The sequence below is a fragment of the Balaenoptera acutorostrata genome, chromosome 15 (genome assembly GCF_949987535.1).
Source record: "Balaenoptera acutorostrata chromosome 15, mBalAcu1.1, whole genome shotgun sequence".
Taxonomy (NCBI): Eukaryota; Metazoa; Chordata; class Mammalia; order Artiodactyla; family Balaenopteridae; genus Balaenoptera; species Balaenoptera acutorostrata.
Genome location: NC_080078.1, coordinates 8386720 through 8402539, shown reverse-complemented (window position 1 = coordinate 8402539; position 15820 = coordinate 8386720). Strand labels below are relative to the sequence as shown.

The 15820-nt window shown below is 57.7% G+C and overlaps 1 protein-coding gene across 3 annotated transcripts in view; it reads right to left on the bottom strand.

The window, feature by feature from the left end:
* The window catches only part of CUX1 (cut like homeobox 1), a 376899-nt gene that overhangs the window by 6254 nt on the left and 354825 nt on the right, over nucleotides 1-15820 (bottom strand). For all 3 annotated transcript variants that reach the window (XM_057528361.1, XM_057528360.1, XM_057528359.1), the window contains exons 15-17: nucleotides 2646-2773; nucleotides 1836-1902; nucleotides 1005-1117 (exon numbers count right to left, since the gene is read on the bottom strand). In XM_057528361.1, coding sequence (XP_057384344.1) covers nucleotides 1005-1117; nucleotides 1836-1902; nucleotides 2646-2773 — 308 coding nt within the window. The remainder of the gene's footprint in view (nucleotides 1-1004; nucleotides 1118-1835; nucleotides 1903-2645; nucleotides 2774-15820) is intronic.

Sequence of the window (15820 nt, the reverse complement as noted above, 5' to 3'; positions counted from 1 at the left end):
TCCTTCATTTGAAGCCTCTTGCTCCAGAGCCCACATCATAGAGGGTCCCACTGGATCTGGTCCACCCTTGTCACTGGACCAGCACTGGGCCTGGCCCACAGTGGGCGTTCAGCGAATGTCTCCCTCCCCAGGAGCTCAGCCTGGAAACCCCATGGGGGAAGCTGTGGGTGTGGAGAGCAAGGGTCGAGACATTCCACCATCCACTCAAGCCGTGACTCTTTGAGAAGACGGAGATCTTCTTGGCTCCTCTCTCTACTGGGAGAGTGATCGGGGGACCTGGGCTGGCTCTGTGGGATGCAGGGGGTGGGGGGTGGGTTGGGGGTGGTGGTCTGCAGAGTCCCTAAGGAGGCACTGCGTGTGAAAGACCCACGTGCAGTCGGACGGTCACCTTTGCAGACTAGACTGCCCCTTTCCCTATGGGGCTCCTCCAGGAGGGCCACCAGCTGGGTGCTTAGCAGCCAGCAAGCTCTCTCAGACCCCACAGAGCTCCTGGCCATCTGTACACTGTTCCTCTTCATAGGGTTCAAAGACTCTCTTCCCTGGGACCTGCCCCTACTAACTCCCACCTGATTGAGATGTTTCTTCCTGGACGACGGTGACCACCCCCAAATCGTCTTCCCGGGCCAGGCTTCTGTCCTGAACTGGCTGCCTGAGTGACCTTCTTACCATCCATCCTGGCAGTGTTGGTCCCCTGCTTAAACCCTTTGGTGGCGCCCCAGCCTGGCACTAGGGTCCTTGCCTGGCGACTCTCTGTTTTGTCCATGCACTCCCTTCCGGCTCCTTGGCCCCATGTTTCCACTCACTCCTTTACCTTGAGTGTCTGAATCTTCTTTCAAAGCCCAGTGTGGCATCACCTCCTCTAGGAAGCCCTCCCTGATTGCACAGAACAAATCTAATCCCACTGAGGTTTATGGTCTGTGACACATCTTTCTCCCCCAAGCCTGTGTGTCCTCTACGGTGTCCTCAGGTCCAAGGAGTGTAAGGGAGAGAAGGATGTGACTCACAGCCTCCAGCTCCTGGTTCCGGGCCCGGAAGCGCTCCCTCTGGCTGGAGATGATGGAGAGCAGCGAGTCCACCTGGCCCTCGGGGAGGGTGCTGCTGGCTGGTGCTGAGGGTCCTAGGAGGGAGGGGACAGTGGCTTGGAGTAGCGGGAGGCACAGCCCAGCAGTGGGCCCTCAGGTCACCAGCCCCGAGGGAGCTCTGGCCAAGTGCCATGGGGTGGAAGCCACAAGGTGCTGAGAGGTCGGGGAAGGGGGAGAGGGGCCAGGGGAGCAGCAAGGGGTGGGGCATGAGAATAGGGGGCCTCGGGAGGGGAGGGTCCCTGAGGTGGGCCCCTCCTGCCTGCACTGTCCGAGGGCCAGGCCCCAGAGACCCTCCCCTTGTTCTATACTTGGATCTGAGACCCTTACATCTGTCAGACTGGGCCCCCACTTCCTGGGGAAAGCAAAGGGACACTGAGGGGACTGGGTATCCCCTACCACCGCCACCGTGTCCTGGCCCAGCAGCCCCGGGTTCTGGCCTCGACACCCAAGGAGGCACCTCCCCTCCAGCCCTCTGGCTGCATCTCAGGGCTGAGGCCTCCCCAGGGAGCCAACGCCCACCAGCCTTCGACGGCTTCTGGCGGGGCCGAGGGGGTCAGGGTCCCATGGTGGGGGGGGTGAGGCCTAGAAGGGCAAGTGGGGGGCTCACCCCCTCTTTTGGGTTTCTGCTGCATTGCTGGAGTCGAGGTCTGACCTTCTTTGAGGGCGGAGAGCGCTCTTTAGGGCCCAGGGCCCAGGCCGTACCACCTCTTTTCCCTTCCCGCCCTGCCCATCACTGCCTAGGCCCCTCCTCACCATAGAACAGGGCGGTGGCCTCCTTGATGGGCTCGGGGATCTTCTCCAGGCCCAGCTCGGCTGCGCCCTGCAGGTGAGAAGAAGAGGTCAGGGAGGCGCCTCCACACTGGGCATTGAGCACAGCCTTCCAGGGGGCCAAGCAAATAGGGGGCAAGGAGCAGCTGGGGCGGTCTGGCGGCAGGGGTTGGGCACAGCAGTGGTAGGTCCTAAGAGGATGCCTCGTGTGGGCCACCGAAGATAAAGCTGGGCCCCAGGTTCACCCCAAGGCCAGAGCTCAGCGGTGGGGTTCACACCGGGCCGTTTGGCCCTGACGGGCGTCAGAGGCCGGGCGAACCGGGCCCTGCCAGCCAGCCTGCTGTGTGGCCTTGGGCCAGCCCAGCTTCTCTCCCTGAGCCCCATTTCTTCATCTGTAAAATGAGGTGGGTGATGTGATGACCTCTAAGGGTCCTTAGGGCTCCAGCCTTCCCTGATCTCGGGGCCTCAGGTCCTCTAGCTGTGAGATGGGTGGATAATCCCGGCCTTGCTTCTGCCCAGAGCTCCCAGGGCAGAGGTACAAGCCAGTGCCCGGACGCAGGGGGCTTTGTGCCCTTTGCCCTGTGGCTGGGCATCCCGAATGGGGCCTTTGTGGTGAAGTGAGCGGACAAAACCCAGAGGCTGTAGGTGACAGCCCCTGTGGGGCTTGGGGCGGGGCAGGTGGACACCAGCTGCCTGAGGGACAGGCTGGCTTACTTGGAAAGCTGGTATTTAGTGAGGCTGAGAGAGCCCTGGGCAGGTGGTGCGGGGGCAGGGTCGGGGTTGGGGGGGGCTCACCTCGGCATCCGGACGCTGGATGGGCTGGATGGTGCTGAGGTCCTGCTCCAAGCGGGCGATCAGGTCCCTCTGCTCGGCTGCTGTGGCCGTGACCTCAGTGATGTGGACCTGCAGCTCTGCACAGCGCCCTGTGCCAAAGGAAGACATGGCCGTCAGAGGCAGCCTGGTGGGACCCGTGGTGCTCTCCCCGCTCTGTGCCTCCCAACCCACGGCCTGTGCCCCTGCCCGAGGGACCAGCATTAGCCCAGCCGGCAGGGGTGGGGTACTCCTGGCATGAGCTGCTCATGGAATTCGCTGAGTAGGGGAAGGGGCCCATGTCAAAGATTTAGGAGCAATGGGCAGCCCCCTCCGCGGCTCTGCTGTGACCAGCCCCTCTCCCTCCCCAGGCCTCACTGCTTCCGTCTAGCAGGGCAAGGAAGCTGAACTCAATGAGCCCCAAGTTTCTTCCAGGGCTGATGCCCTGGGATAATGACCAGAGAGGGCCGCGGGGGGTAGGAGTGGGGAGAAAGGTAAGGGAGGCGCAGTGCGAGGTGCAGAGGGGGGCAGGCCGGCCTCCCTCAGACCGAGCAGGGGCTGGGGGAGTGAGGGGTTCCACTGACACCGGACTTGCTCGGCCCCTCCGCCGAGAGGCTTCAGCGCAGCGTTAGGGATGGGGCAGCTCCCCCAGGACTCCCCTGGCCCAGAGCCCCGTCCCTCTCTCCCAGCCCGGTGCCAGGTGTTGTCTTTACAACAAAGCAAATCCAAAATAATTCTGTGTGGGGACTTTCCTGCCTTTCTGGAGGTGGGAGATGTTGCTGAGTCTCCCAGCACAGTCCCCGTGGGTGCCTTCAGCTGCCGTCAGCAGGGAGGACAGCAGTGGCCTGGCAGCTGGGCAGACCCGAGTTTGAGGTCTGGCCCTACTTCTGGTTGGCTGTGTGACTCTGGGCAGCGACTTGCCCTGTCTGGGCCTCATTTATAAAATGGCGACAGTAAACCCTGCTCAGAGCCGCAGAGAGGGTAGCCGAGGCCTGAGGCCTGAGGCCTGGAGTGCTGTGCTTTCGGGTAGACTGTGTGGCCACCAGGGGGCACTGTTGCCTCAGAAATGCCCCAAGGCCTCAGGCTGTGGGCAGTGCCAGGAGAATGGCCCCCGGCCCTCCTGGGCAGACTCACCCCTCACCGCGCGGCCTGCTCACCAGCCAGCCTCACCCTCACCTGCTCCATCTCCTGGGTGTCTGCTGCACACCCAGCTCTTTACACACCTCACGACAGTCCCATCAGTCAGCTAAGATGATTTCCATTTTACAGATGGAGGAACCGAGGCCTCCCGGCCTGGGACCGTCCAGACCCCAGGGTGGGCACCGCCGACTATGTCTAAGCCCTCCCCACATCAGGGTCTCCACTGCTTCAGGCTCTGAGTGGATTTCCTCCAGCTCCTTCTGTACCTGGCGGGTAGGTGGTGTCGGCCGAAGTGAGGGGTCCACGGTGGGGCTGGGGAAAGAGGCTGGACCGGAGGGCAGGGCTGGGGTATGGAGGGAGGACCGTGGGTGGCAGGGTTGGGGTCTGGCCTTCAGCCTGCAGGCCCTGGGTGGCCTACAGGAGCTCTAAGCAGACCCCAGAGGGGAGAGGCCCAGAGAGGCCCCCCAAGTGTCATCACCCGCCGGCCTGGGCGGCGGGGCCTTGGTGAGCATCACACACGCATAGGAGGAAGGTGGATGGGAGTCATGGTGAGGTGTATGTAGGGAGAGGGCATCATTATTAATTTTTAAAAATTAAAAAAAAAATTTTTTTTTCCCCACCGTGCCACACAGCATGTGGGATCTTAGTTCCCTGACCAGGGATCGAACCCATGCCCCCTGCAGTGGAAGCATGGAGTCCTAACCACTGGACCGCCGGGGAAGTCCTGAGGGCATCACTGTTAGAGGTGAAGGTCCTGGACTGCGGGAGGCGACAGGTTCAGTTCTGGGCGCTGGGCGTCCATAGGGACAGCCACACACAGGAGCGCGTCCAAAAATGGCTCTGGGTGGACAGACCCCCCGGGGATGAGCGGAGGGTGTGGAGCCCAGAGAGGGCTCAGGTGGGCAGCCTCCCACCTTGAGGGGTGAGGGCCCCGGGGACAGAAGACACAGGGTGCAGGTCGGGGAGCCCGTGGAGAGGGGGCCTGCTGCTCAGTCCCGGGAGCTGTGTATGCAGCGTGGGTCTGAGGGGGCCCAAGCACGGCACAAAAGTTAGACAAAATGTCAGTGAGATGATTCCTCGGCAGGCCCCTGCGTAAGGAGCGGCCTGCAGCTCCAGGAGCCGTCCGCGGGTGGGGGGGAGACGGGACATCCAGGCCCGGTTCCCTGCGCGTCTGTGCCTGTGTCTGGTGCTGGGGGGGGGGGGTGGGTACCCAGGTCCCTGCCCGTGCACACGTGACACTCGGTGTGCGTGTGAGGGCCCTGCCAGCAAGCCCTCTGCGCTAGGCTGCCCCAGCCAGTGGGTGCCAGGCCACTCGGTTAAGCTGCTCTGGAGGGCCTGCCTCAGCCGCTGCTGTAGATGCTCCCAGACACCGGGTGAGCCGCTGAGGGGACCTCCGGGGGTGCACGGCTGAGTGCTGGCTGCTCCCCAAGGGGTGGCTCTGGGTGAAGCTGAGGGCTGGCTGGCGTGCCCTCGCGGCGGGCGTGGAGGCAGCTGCCCGTGGGGCACCGGGAAGAAGCCGGGCAAAGGCGGGGCAGCGGAGGTGATGGGGCAAGGCTGCGGGAAGGCCCTGGGTGGGACACACCACCCCTGACTTCCTTCCGTCTCCTCTGCTGGGGGCGGGAACACGCAGACCGAGATTTGGGATCACATCTCTGGGTGGCCACTTGGTGTCAAGGGAGGGTCCTGAGCTGGAGTCTGGCCCACCTGGGCTTGAATTCTGGCCCTGGGGCAAGGCAGTAGAAGGCCCTGGAAAGAGTCGTGACCCCCATTGTTGTGGAGAACCCAGGAGGGTGGGCCCGTGCTTGGAAGTGGCCCCCCAGATGGGGAAGGGGCGAGCCGCTGGGTGGCTGGGCTATGGCAAGTCTGAAGCGCTAGTGGGACGGCTAAGGGGACGTGTATGGTGGGGAGCGGGACCCACAGGCTGCAGATGCAGGCTGCGGAGACCTCCGGGTCCTGGGGTGACTGAGCGCCCAGCAGCGGACATGGATGCCCAGAGCGTGCTGGGTGAGAATGGCCAGAACTTCTGGGGAAGCTGACCTTTTCAGGCGTGTCCCGGAAAAGACCCGGAGAAGAGGTAGCAGGAAGCAGGGGGGAGATCAGGAGGAAGCGTGTTAAGACACCAAGTTGAATAGGGACCGTCAGTGAGTAAGGAAGGGTCACCGGGGTCTCAAGAAAGGCTGGAGCGTTCGGGCAAGGTAGTGGCGGAGGGGGGCGAGCAGCAGGGGTGCAGAGGTGGGGACAAGCCCGCTCTGGACGGACGCCAGATGGGGGGGCGGCATGCTCAAGAGAGGGGTTTTTCAGGAGGATGCTGCAGGAGGGAGTATCTGCAACCCGGGGCAAAGCCTGTGCAGAGGGAGAGGCTGCGTCTTGGAGGGGGAGGGGCAACAGAGGGGTGAACGCGGGGCTTGGGGCTGGGGTGGGGTGGTGGAGAGAGACCCCTCGCCTCTGAAAGGTGGCCCATGTCAGGGGGGTCCGAGGCAGCCCCCCTCCCCTTATGAAGGTTTATGGGACCTCGTCCTTCTGGGAGAAGCCGGGAAGGGCTTTCTATGGGGTGCATTTCAATTTCACAGAGGGGAGAAAGAAAGCAAAGCGACGTCAAGGTCAAGACTTAAGGAGACAAGACTATGACTGCGGGTCAAGGCCTGATTTCTGACTGCAGGTCCATCAAATGCGGAAACGCATCCCAATCGCGATCGGGTGGTGTCACACCCAGGGCTTTCCCGAACGCGGGGCACCCCTTTATTAAATCAGCCACCTGCGAGCCAGGCGGGAGCCCTGGAGGGGCCCAACGTGCACTGTCTCTCTGCCTGGAGGGATCTGAGGGGAGGTGAGCCGCCAGCACACCCACCCCCTCCCCACCCCTGTGCCCGGGGGGCCCCACAGGTGGCCACAGATGCCTCCCTGTGCCTGCAGATGCCAGCGCCTCGCTCTGTGCGTCCTCAGCAAGTCTCCTCTGCGTCCTGCGGCCCTTGCTTCTTCCCGCAAGCACGCACGCACATTATCCTCCCATCTGAAACGCACGCCCTCCCATTCTCTTGACCCCACTGACCCCCCAGCAAAACGCCCTGAAGAAGGTGCCTAGTCTGAGTGTCCACTTCCGTAAACGCTCCCCGTCAGACTTGGATGCCCACTCCACCAACTGTCCTCGCCAAGGTCACTGGTGACCTCACACCTCGCTCCGTCCTCATTTCTCAGCCCTCACCTTACTGACCCATCAGCACCTGTTTCCAGGGCACTGTCCCGGGCCTCCTGCCCCGCTGGCCGCTCCTTCTCGCGTTCCTTTGCTGGTCCTTCTCCCCTCTAAGCTCTGAATGCTGCTGCACCCAGGGCGCCGCCCCTGCACGCCTTTCTCTCTCCTCTCATTCACTCTGGCCACCTCGGGTGCCATCTATAAGCCGATGACCCTCCAATGCATGTACATCTCCAGTCCACTCCTTCCCCTGGGCTCCTCCTCCACTTGGCTGTCTAAGTGACACCTCAAACTTAACGGGTCCGAACTGAAGCCTGATCCCCCAAGTCTGCTTCGCCCAGCAGGAGCCCCGGTCCCATGGCCCCAAGAGGTGGCACCCTCTGGGCTGAGAGGAGCAGAAGCAAGGCCATTCTTCAGTGGCTCAAACCGAACCCCTGGGGCCATCCTTGCCCTTCTCCAACACTCCTTACATCTCATCTGTCACATGTCCTGCTTTTGGCTTTCTCGTCCAGATAGATCCAGAATCCAATCAGTTTCACCACTGCCACCACCCGGTCTGGGTCGCAACCTCCCATCTGGATTGTGGCAACAGCCCCCGCACTGGTCTCCCTTCCTCCACCCTCACCCCTACAATCTAGTCACGAAGCAACAGCCAGAGAGCCTTTTAAACGGTAAGATCAGACCACCCTCTGTTCAAATCCTATAGGCCCCCGCATCCCTCAGAGTAACAACAGCCAGAGCCCTACCAGGCCCCACCTGCCGCACCTCCCCCTTGCCTCTCCGACCTCGTCGCCTCCCGCCGCCCCCTCTTGGTCACTGTGCTCCAGCTGTACTGGTTTCCAGGCACGTTTGTACCACAGGACCTTTGCACTTGCTGTTCCCTCTGCCTGAAATGTTCTTCCCTTGGGCGTCTGTGTGGTTCATTCCCTCACCTCTGTCAAGACTCTGTCCATATGTTGCCTTCTTAGTGAGGCCCACCCTAACCACCTATTGAAAACTTTACCCGCCCCCCACTTGCTCTTCCTCTCCCCTTGCCTTGTTTTTCTCCCATAACACTTAGCACCGCCTAAGTGGCCATGTGATTCACTTATTCATTTATTATGTCTATCATCTTCCTCCCCCCACTAGAAGGTCAGCTCCTTGTTTGTCCCCTGCTATAACCCCAGCGCCCAGGGCAGTGGTCCACAGTGAACCCTCAGTGTGCGATTCGCTGGCGGATTCCGCCCAGCAGGGAAGCACCATTTCTTCTAGGTGGGAGGTTGCACAGGGATCCCCAGGGCTGCAGGGTCTCCCAGGTTGGGGCAGAAGTGGCTGGGCACAGGCGGCAGGAGGCTGGCAGGGCCAGCTGGCCTCTGCTGGACCCACCACCTGATAACTGCTCAGGCCTCACCCGGATCCCTCCAGGCTGTGCCCTGGCATTGGGCCTGCAGATCTGCCAGCGCAGAGCCCCAGGGCGACCCTGAACCCCAATCAGTGAGTGCATACTTGCTGGGGGGCTCAGGGGGTAGGGGGGCACTTCCTGGCTGGGGCCCCGTCACTCCAAGTATGGTTGGCGACTCTCTCGGCTGCACCTGAATCCTTCTTGACATCAGAGAACAAGCATCACCTAGTGAAGCATCCCTCCAGACCTGGCTTTGTTCTTACGAACAGTATGGTCAACCCCCTCCCACCTCGCACGCCCTACCCCAGCACACGCGGCTTCCTGCTCCACTGACCCGCCAGGTTGTCGCCCTTCTTCTGTGCATGTGCTGCCCCTCGATTTGGGTGTCCTCCCTGCCTGTCCATCACAAATGCCACCTCCCACGTCAAGGCCACTCTGGTGAAATCTGCTAGCCTTTTCCCAAGTGCCCACCAACGTCACAACAGTTCTGCCCAGCCCTCTGGGTTCTCACCCTGGCTCCCCACACGTGGGCCTGCAAATTGCGTGCCCCCCAAATCCAGCATCTAGGGCTATGGAGGAGATAGCAACACACCCCAAGGCAGCCACTTGAAAGCCCTTTGAAACACAAGCAGACCGGATTGCTGTGGGACGACTCACGCACTTTAATAATTACATCATCATGTCGCCTTACCCTGTATAAACCTGCAATTCCCCAGTGCATCAAACAAGGCACGTAATTTTGCTCAGATCCACTTAACCAGAGAGAAAGGAGAAAGGCCGTGCACAGGGAGGCTGAACGCTCTGCCTGCGTGGGGACAGCACCCGACTGCAGTCAGAGCGTGAAATCTTGCTCGTTTTTCTGCCTCTGGAGCTGGCCGTTTACAAAAACAAGAGTCAGCCCTGCAAAACCATGTGCAACTGCAGTTCTGCTTAATTAAATCTCACGGCAAAAGCACCTGGGGAGATCTTCTGGGTAAAAAGAGTTTGTGCTAAGTGCTTTTATTTTTTTACGTTATATATTTTAATTTCGTTAAAGGATCTTTAAAAAGTGGGGGCGTGCCTAACCTAGAAACAGAAAAGGTTCCCAGTGAGGTTTAAGTTTCTCAGCGCCGAACTGGGAGAGCCTTACTGGTTTTATGCCAACTTCTCCCACGGAGGATGGGTGGGCAGACATTCGCGGACAGCGCTACACTTCCACACCCGAGTGACGGGTTGAGACGGGGGCTGCTGGGAGCCCCCAGCACTGATGGGAGACTCTCCCTGCTCTGGGGTCTCCTATGGAGGGGAAATGGAGTCTCGTTTAGCTCACGCTTCTGTATCATGTGTGGGAGCTTCACATGCTGAAATCTACACATCAAGGCGCAAGGAACTAATATACCCCACCCCCCACCACCAGTCATACATCGGTGAGGATGGCAATTCTTTTCCAATCCTGTAAATCTCGAGACGAGAAGCCTCCTCGGTCACAAGCACGTGGACCACATAGCAGCCAACTCTGCAGGGCTCTCCCCACCTCCAGCCCCGAGCGCTGGCTGGAGAGGCCCTTTCTCAGGAGCCCGATCATTCTGGAAGCCCACAAGACACGGTTCCCGCCTTCCTCTTCCCAGCCATTCGCCTGCATTCACAGGTGCCCTGAGCTTGTCCTTCTTCACATCACAGGAGTCAGGGACAAAGCAAGAGACCCCACGGAGCAGGCTGAGGCCAGGCCGTCGGCGCCACACCCTACACGGTCGCCCGCCGTTCCTGGTCCTCACAGGCCTGTGAGACTCGCGATGGTGCCCCCATTTCACAGACAAGGAGGCGGATGCCAGGAGGGCCAGCCCTTCAAAGGTACCCGAACGGTAAGGGCGACATAACAGCAAGCAGGGATGCAGGCCCTTACGGAGCACGTACCGTGTGCCCAGACGGAGACCTGAGGACAGCAGGGCCTGCTGGTCCCCAGATCCCCACGCATCCATCCTACCCCCGGCCCAGGTTCCTGCCGACACCTGCCCCGACGCCACACGCCCCAGGAAGCACGGGAAGGCAATTCTCGAGGTGCCCTTTGGACCCAAAATGAAAGTGTTTGCTGCTCCTCCTCAGGCCAGAGCCCTTTAAATAAAAACGACCCACACGTTCTTGTGTTTGTATAAAAGATATTTACTTCAATGATCACACCTAGGGTGCTAGTGAATAATAATAATACATGGTGTGAGTTTCATACAGTGATATTGCTTCTCCATATCATATAGGGACCGTTGTACAGTGCTGAGAACAAACAGCGTATGGCTAACCGAAGACAGAAGGGACAACGCCCAGGGGCCGACGGGTGCCTCCCCCCACCCCCACGCCAGGCGGATCAACTTTTGACTTACCGTGTCGAAAACAAATAGCAGAAATAAAATGTTACTAGAGATGGCTCACAGCAACACAACAGAGACTTTTCTCAAAGCTATTTGTACAAAAATGATGGTGTTTTGTTTTTTTTGTTTTTGTTTTTTTTTTGGTCAATTGGGTCATTGTGAGGATTAAAAAAAAACACAAGTCTGTGATTGTGAGTATGAACAGATGAGCTCTAAAAACATCTAAGACTTAGTGCGTTACAGAAAATATAAAATACTGCTAAAATGTAAGACACCACAAGACACGGGGTGCGGGGGGGAAGCTGAGCTTATTAGGAGTCATCTGGAAGAGGCCCGCCGTGCGGCCGGCCGTCCTGTGCTGTGTTAGTTAGTAGTCTGGGCAGGAGCGTGGCCACCCGCTCTCATGGCAAGTAGTTTATTGCACAATCGCAAAGAGCTAGGTCTTACTCAGTGGAAAGGGACGTGGGGGACACCGCCTTTTCTTTTGCTTTTTCCCACTTTTATAACAAGCTATCCGCAAATGCTTTCGGAATTTTGAACGAATCCTCATGCCTCCAAAATGCACAGCATTTTCTGAGGGGGGTCTCAGAGAGTGGGACATGAGAAGTCCGTTTTCCCAAGGAGGCAGAAAACGGTTTGAAAGTGAGAGAGAGAGAGAGAGAGAGAGAGAAATGCATAGACTACTTGGAGGGAAATGAAAACCCTTTGGCAGGGGAGGGATGGGGGCCGTTATTTCATCAGAGGGCTTTCTTTCAGAGACAAGGACAGAATCAGGACCCCAAATGATGTCAGAGGAGGGAAAAGTCGTGGCACGGAGAGTGAGTCGGTGGTCGGTGGGCCCTTTGGGAGCCCCACCTTGGCCTCCACCACCAGTCCCACTGCACCCCAACACCCGATGAGCAAGTAACTGGGTGTCTTGTTGGCTGTGCCTCTAGCCACAGAAAGCTGTGCCCCTGGTCCAAACTTCCTCCACACTTGACCACGTGAAGGGGGATAAGGGACTCCACCCCACCCCCCTGGGGCGGGTCCTTAAGCCGCAGCCGGACTAAGAAACACAGTTGCTCCTCAAGAAGGTTCTGACCAACTTTGCAGGCAAGGAAAACAACAACAACAGAAACGAAAGCCAACCGAAACCTGTCAGCCCACGTGAGCCTTGCCCGGAAACCTCTCTCACCGGAAGTCAGGCTCGACCAGGCCGCCGCACCCGCTCTGCCCGGGGCTCCTGAAACGCCATGAACCCAGAAGTCTGACCAGAGGCTCTAGGAGGCTTTGGGGAACTGAGCTTTGCTTTTTCTAAGTCTCCTCTATAGCTCCTCACGCGAGTGTCCTTTCCTTACATTGGTACATTTTTTTTTTGTTCAGCAACTCTCTCATTTTGAAAAGTTAGACGTGTAGAGACCACCAGCGTTTGGGTGGCAGCCCTGGAGACAGACGTCTGATTCTGCTGGAGGAGCCCCCGCTGGCCCCCCCTCCCCCTCCCCCCTCCCACCCCCCCTCCGCATCTCCAGACCCTTGGGTTCTTTGGGGCGGGGGAGGGCAGGAGGCAGAAGACGGTAACCACTGGAGTGATAGCAAAAAGCATTTATGACAACAACAACGACACAAAATAACAATATACTCCTGATAAGTACTTAAAGGATTAACCTAATAATAAATAGAAGAGGCTAGAAATAATTTTTTTTTTCTCAAGGAAACATCCTTTTATAATTATCCTCACGCACGCTGGCGGGTCAGTAGCAGTCAATCCATCTCAACAAGAAAAGGTTAAGTGCTGGAAGGCAGAGCTGCGGTCTCACACTGGGGAAGGTTCTCAGCTGCTGAGTCACAGACCCCCTCCACCCGCCCTGCCACCCAGCCAGAAGTTCTGGTGGGTGCCCGTGGGCCCTACACGCCTAGCTTGGCGGTCAGCAAGAGGCAAGCTGAGATGGGGGTGGGGGGGGGTGCTGGGGAGGCCTGTTTTCCCTTCAGTTCATGAACACACGGAACTACAGTGAACAAACTCGTCCTACTCCTCCACAACCTGAATCGTCCTGGTCTAAAGCTTACTTTGAGTTCATTTGGTGTGCAATACGTTACATCTTAAAAATGAAGAAAAATGATTTCTATTGCACAGAGCTTTTACACATAGTCATCTATTTAAGTGCTTTCTGTTTAAAGCAAACTAGGCAAAAAAAAAAAAAAAAAAAAAAAAGAGAAAAGAGAAAAAAAAGGAAAATGAAAAAAGGAGAAAAAAGGGAACCAGAAAACAAAAGCAGCCCCGTGCCACTTCAATGCATTTTGCTGACTGGTGTCTGGTTTCACCAACGGAAGTCCCAATGCTTCCGTACACACTGTGCTTCTGATTATTTTCCATAGGGGTGTAGCCATGACATTGGGATATAAGGCACCTTTCCTTTCTGATCACAGAAAGCTTGATACATAGCATATAACATATTTTGCGGTAGAAATGAAAGCCTAAACGCTACAGAAATTACAGTAACACAGACTCTACACTATTGGATAAGCTAAAATGATCCATGAAAAGCAACTCAAAGCTATTTTAAATGTTGAATAGCGGGGATGGGGAAGTGTACATTTATGCCTAGCCTAATGTCTTTCTCTCACTCGCCTTTTTTTTTTTTTTTTAAGGTCCTTCACCTACAATGCCCAACTTTTAAAATTAGCATTTTGGAGGAGACTAGGCGCTTTGGAAATGTCTTGTTAAAGCTAAATGTCACTTCATCCAAAAATGAAAATGGGGAGGATGCCACGGACAGCGTGGACACAGTCTCTTTGGAGGGAAGGTGGTGACGGAAGGGGTGGTAGCAGGGCCTGGGCTGGTGGGGGCAGTTCCTGCGATGGGACAGACGGTGGTGGTGGGGGGAGGAATTGCATGTCCTTCTTTTTCCCTGACCAGGGATGAGGTTCCCAGGCTGCTAGGGCAGGGCAGACTCCAGGGCAGGGCTCATTTTATGCTCAGCTCGGCACTGCCCACGCCCCTTCCTCTGCCCCCTCTATCAGCCCCGAGTGCTCTGGCCTCAGTTTTCTGCACATCTCTAAGGGTCTCAAAGCCTTGATCTTTTTGGAACTTTAATTGGCACTTGCTTTCCCTTCTTTTCCCGGTAGCTTTCATCTACCAAAAGGCAGCGACGGATGGGAATGGGAATTAACATTGCCAAACTGGACCATCCTCTAAGCAAGCAGGTGTGCTGGCCGGACCGACATTCAGTGCACTGGGGAAACAGGCGTACATCATGCTGGAGGCCCAGGCCACCACCTTGACACTTAGGGCAGGAGCTCTGCCTCGGGGGTCACGAAGGCTCCCCTAACGCCATCAAGGCCCAAACGAGACCGCGGCAGCCCTCCCGGTAAGCGCTTCCAAATTCTTTCCATCAGAACACTCTGGCCACCTCACCTAACCAGCAGCCGTGGGAGCTGGTTTTCTTCAGCACGGGGCGGAAACTGGCCTATTCTTTGGGGAAGAAAGGGTCACGTGACTGAAGACTGGGCATGAGGGCTGGAGAAGGCCGTATTCTCTCCTGTCCTTCAGAAGATTCCCACAGAGGTCTCACAGAGGGGCTGAAACGATAACCTCCCAGTGCCAGAGACAACAGAGCTCCCCGAGGCCAAGTGGGAATCCTGGGGAAGTGACCTCACGTGGCCATGGAGGGGCAGCGCAGGGCAAGGGAAATGGCTGTGACGGATCTTAACAGCTGAGCAGGAATGGACAGAGTGCAGAGGCGGGCCAAAGGCAAGGCCCTCTGAGGCCCGAGACGGCCCCTGCCTGCAAAGGAAGCAGCTGTGAGAGCTTCAGGAACAGGTGGAAGTCAAGAGGAGAGTCCCCGTGCCTCACAGAGAACAGCTGTCTGTCCGTGTTGTGCTCACAAGAGGGAAGCCGCCTGCCCACCACGCCAAGATACACTCATGGACGCCACACTTCTAGGTTTTCTCTTCCCAGATCCCACTTGCCTCACGTTTCTGAGGGGTGAGGGGTGAGGTCGAGTGGGAGCATGGTTAGTGAGGTAGAAGGGGACAAATGAGTGTGACAACAAAGGACATCCAAGGAGGAAGCCAAACCTCCAGGCTGAAGGGGCACGGCTACCAGCCCACCACGCTCGCCAGGACCTCTCCCTGCTCCATCTCCCCCACGCAGCTGGCTTACTGGCCTCAGAGAGGAGCAGCCTGGGACGGCCAAGGACAGACTCTTGTTCTCACAGGCCCGTCGAGAGGTGCCTGCCATAGTGCATTTAAGGCAAAGGCTACTGTCCCCAAGTTCAAGACCTAGTAAATCACCACCACTGTTTCACTCTGTGCCCATCCCTGAAGGACGGGCGTTATGCTCCCCCTGGCTCCTCTGCTATTTTCAGGGAGGTTTGTTTTCCTACAATCAGAGGAATGAAAAACATTGCATAGAAAGTCAATAGAGTTCATTGATCACCCCTGCATGTAAGGACATGAATTCAGGGAGAACAAAGAAATCCAGGCCAACTTTAGCCAGAAAGGCACCTGCCTGCGGACAGAGCTGTCCCGTGACTCGTCCCAACCTCTTAGGGCACGACTTCCGGGTGATCTGAGGATAGTTAGCTGATGCAAGAGCTTGCGTACAACCTGCCCTCTGCTTGGTCTGCTCAGGGCTGTGGGCTGATGTGACCGCAGGCATGGAGGCATTCGGGTGTTTCCTTCCTCCTGGAGCTGGCGTCTGGGCCTGGGGCTGGCTGGGGAGGGTCTCTCACAGCCAGAGGGAGCACAGACGCACACTTAACCCAAAGCTCTGTCATACTCTGGGTCTGGACCACCAACCAGCATATGTGGCTTGTAAATGGGGGGGAAAACAAAGATGCCCACAGGAGGGAGATGAGCAGGGAGGCATTTGTGCTTTGGAAGTTCAGGGAAACTGTCCCAGGGAGGCCATGAACTCTCATCTTTTTGCCTCGGTCACTTTCCCAGACGTAGTGGCCATGGCTTGAGAGTAGTCATACAAGTCAAGATCCTGGCATTTCCTGGAGACTTCTCTCCAGTCTGCTGACCGTAAGCCACCTCGTGTCGTGATGTGCTTTGGGAAGGTAGGCTCTGAGGAAAACCGAGTTAGAGCTAGATGGCTGTGGTAATCCTTTCTAAAGAAGGGCGG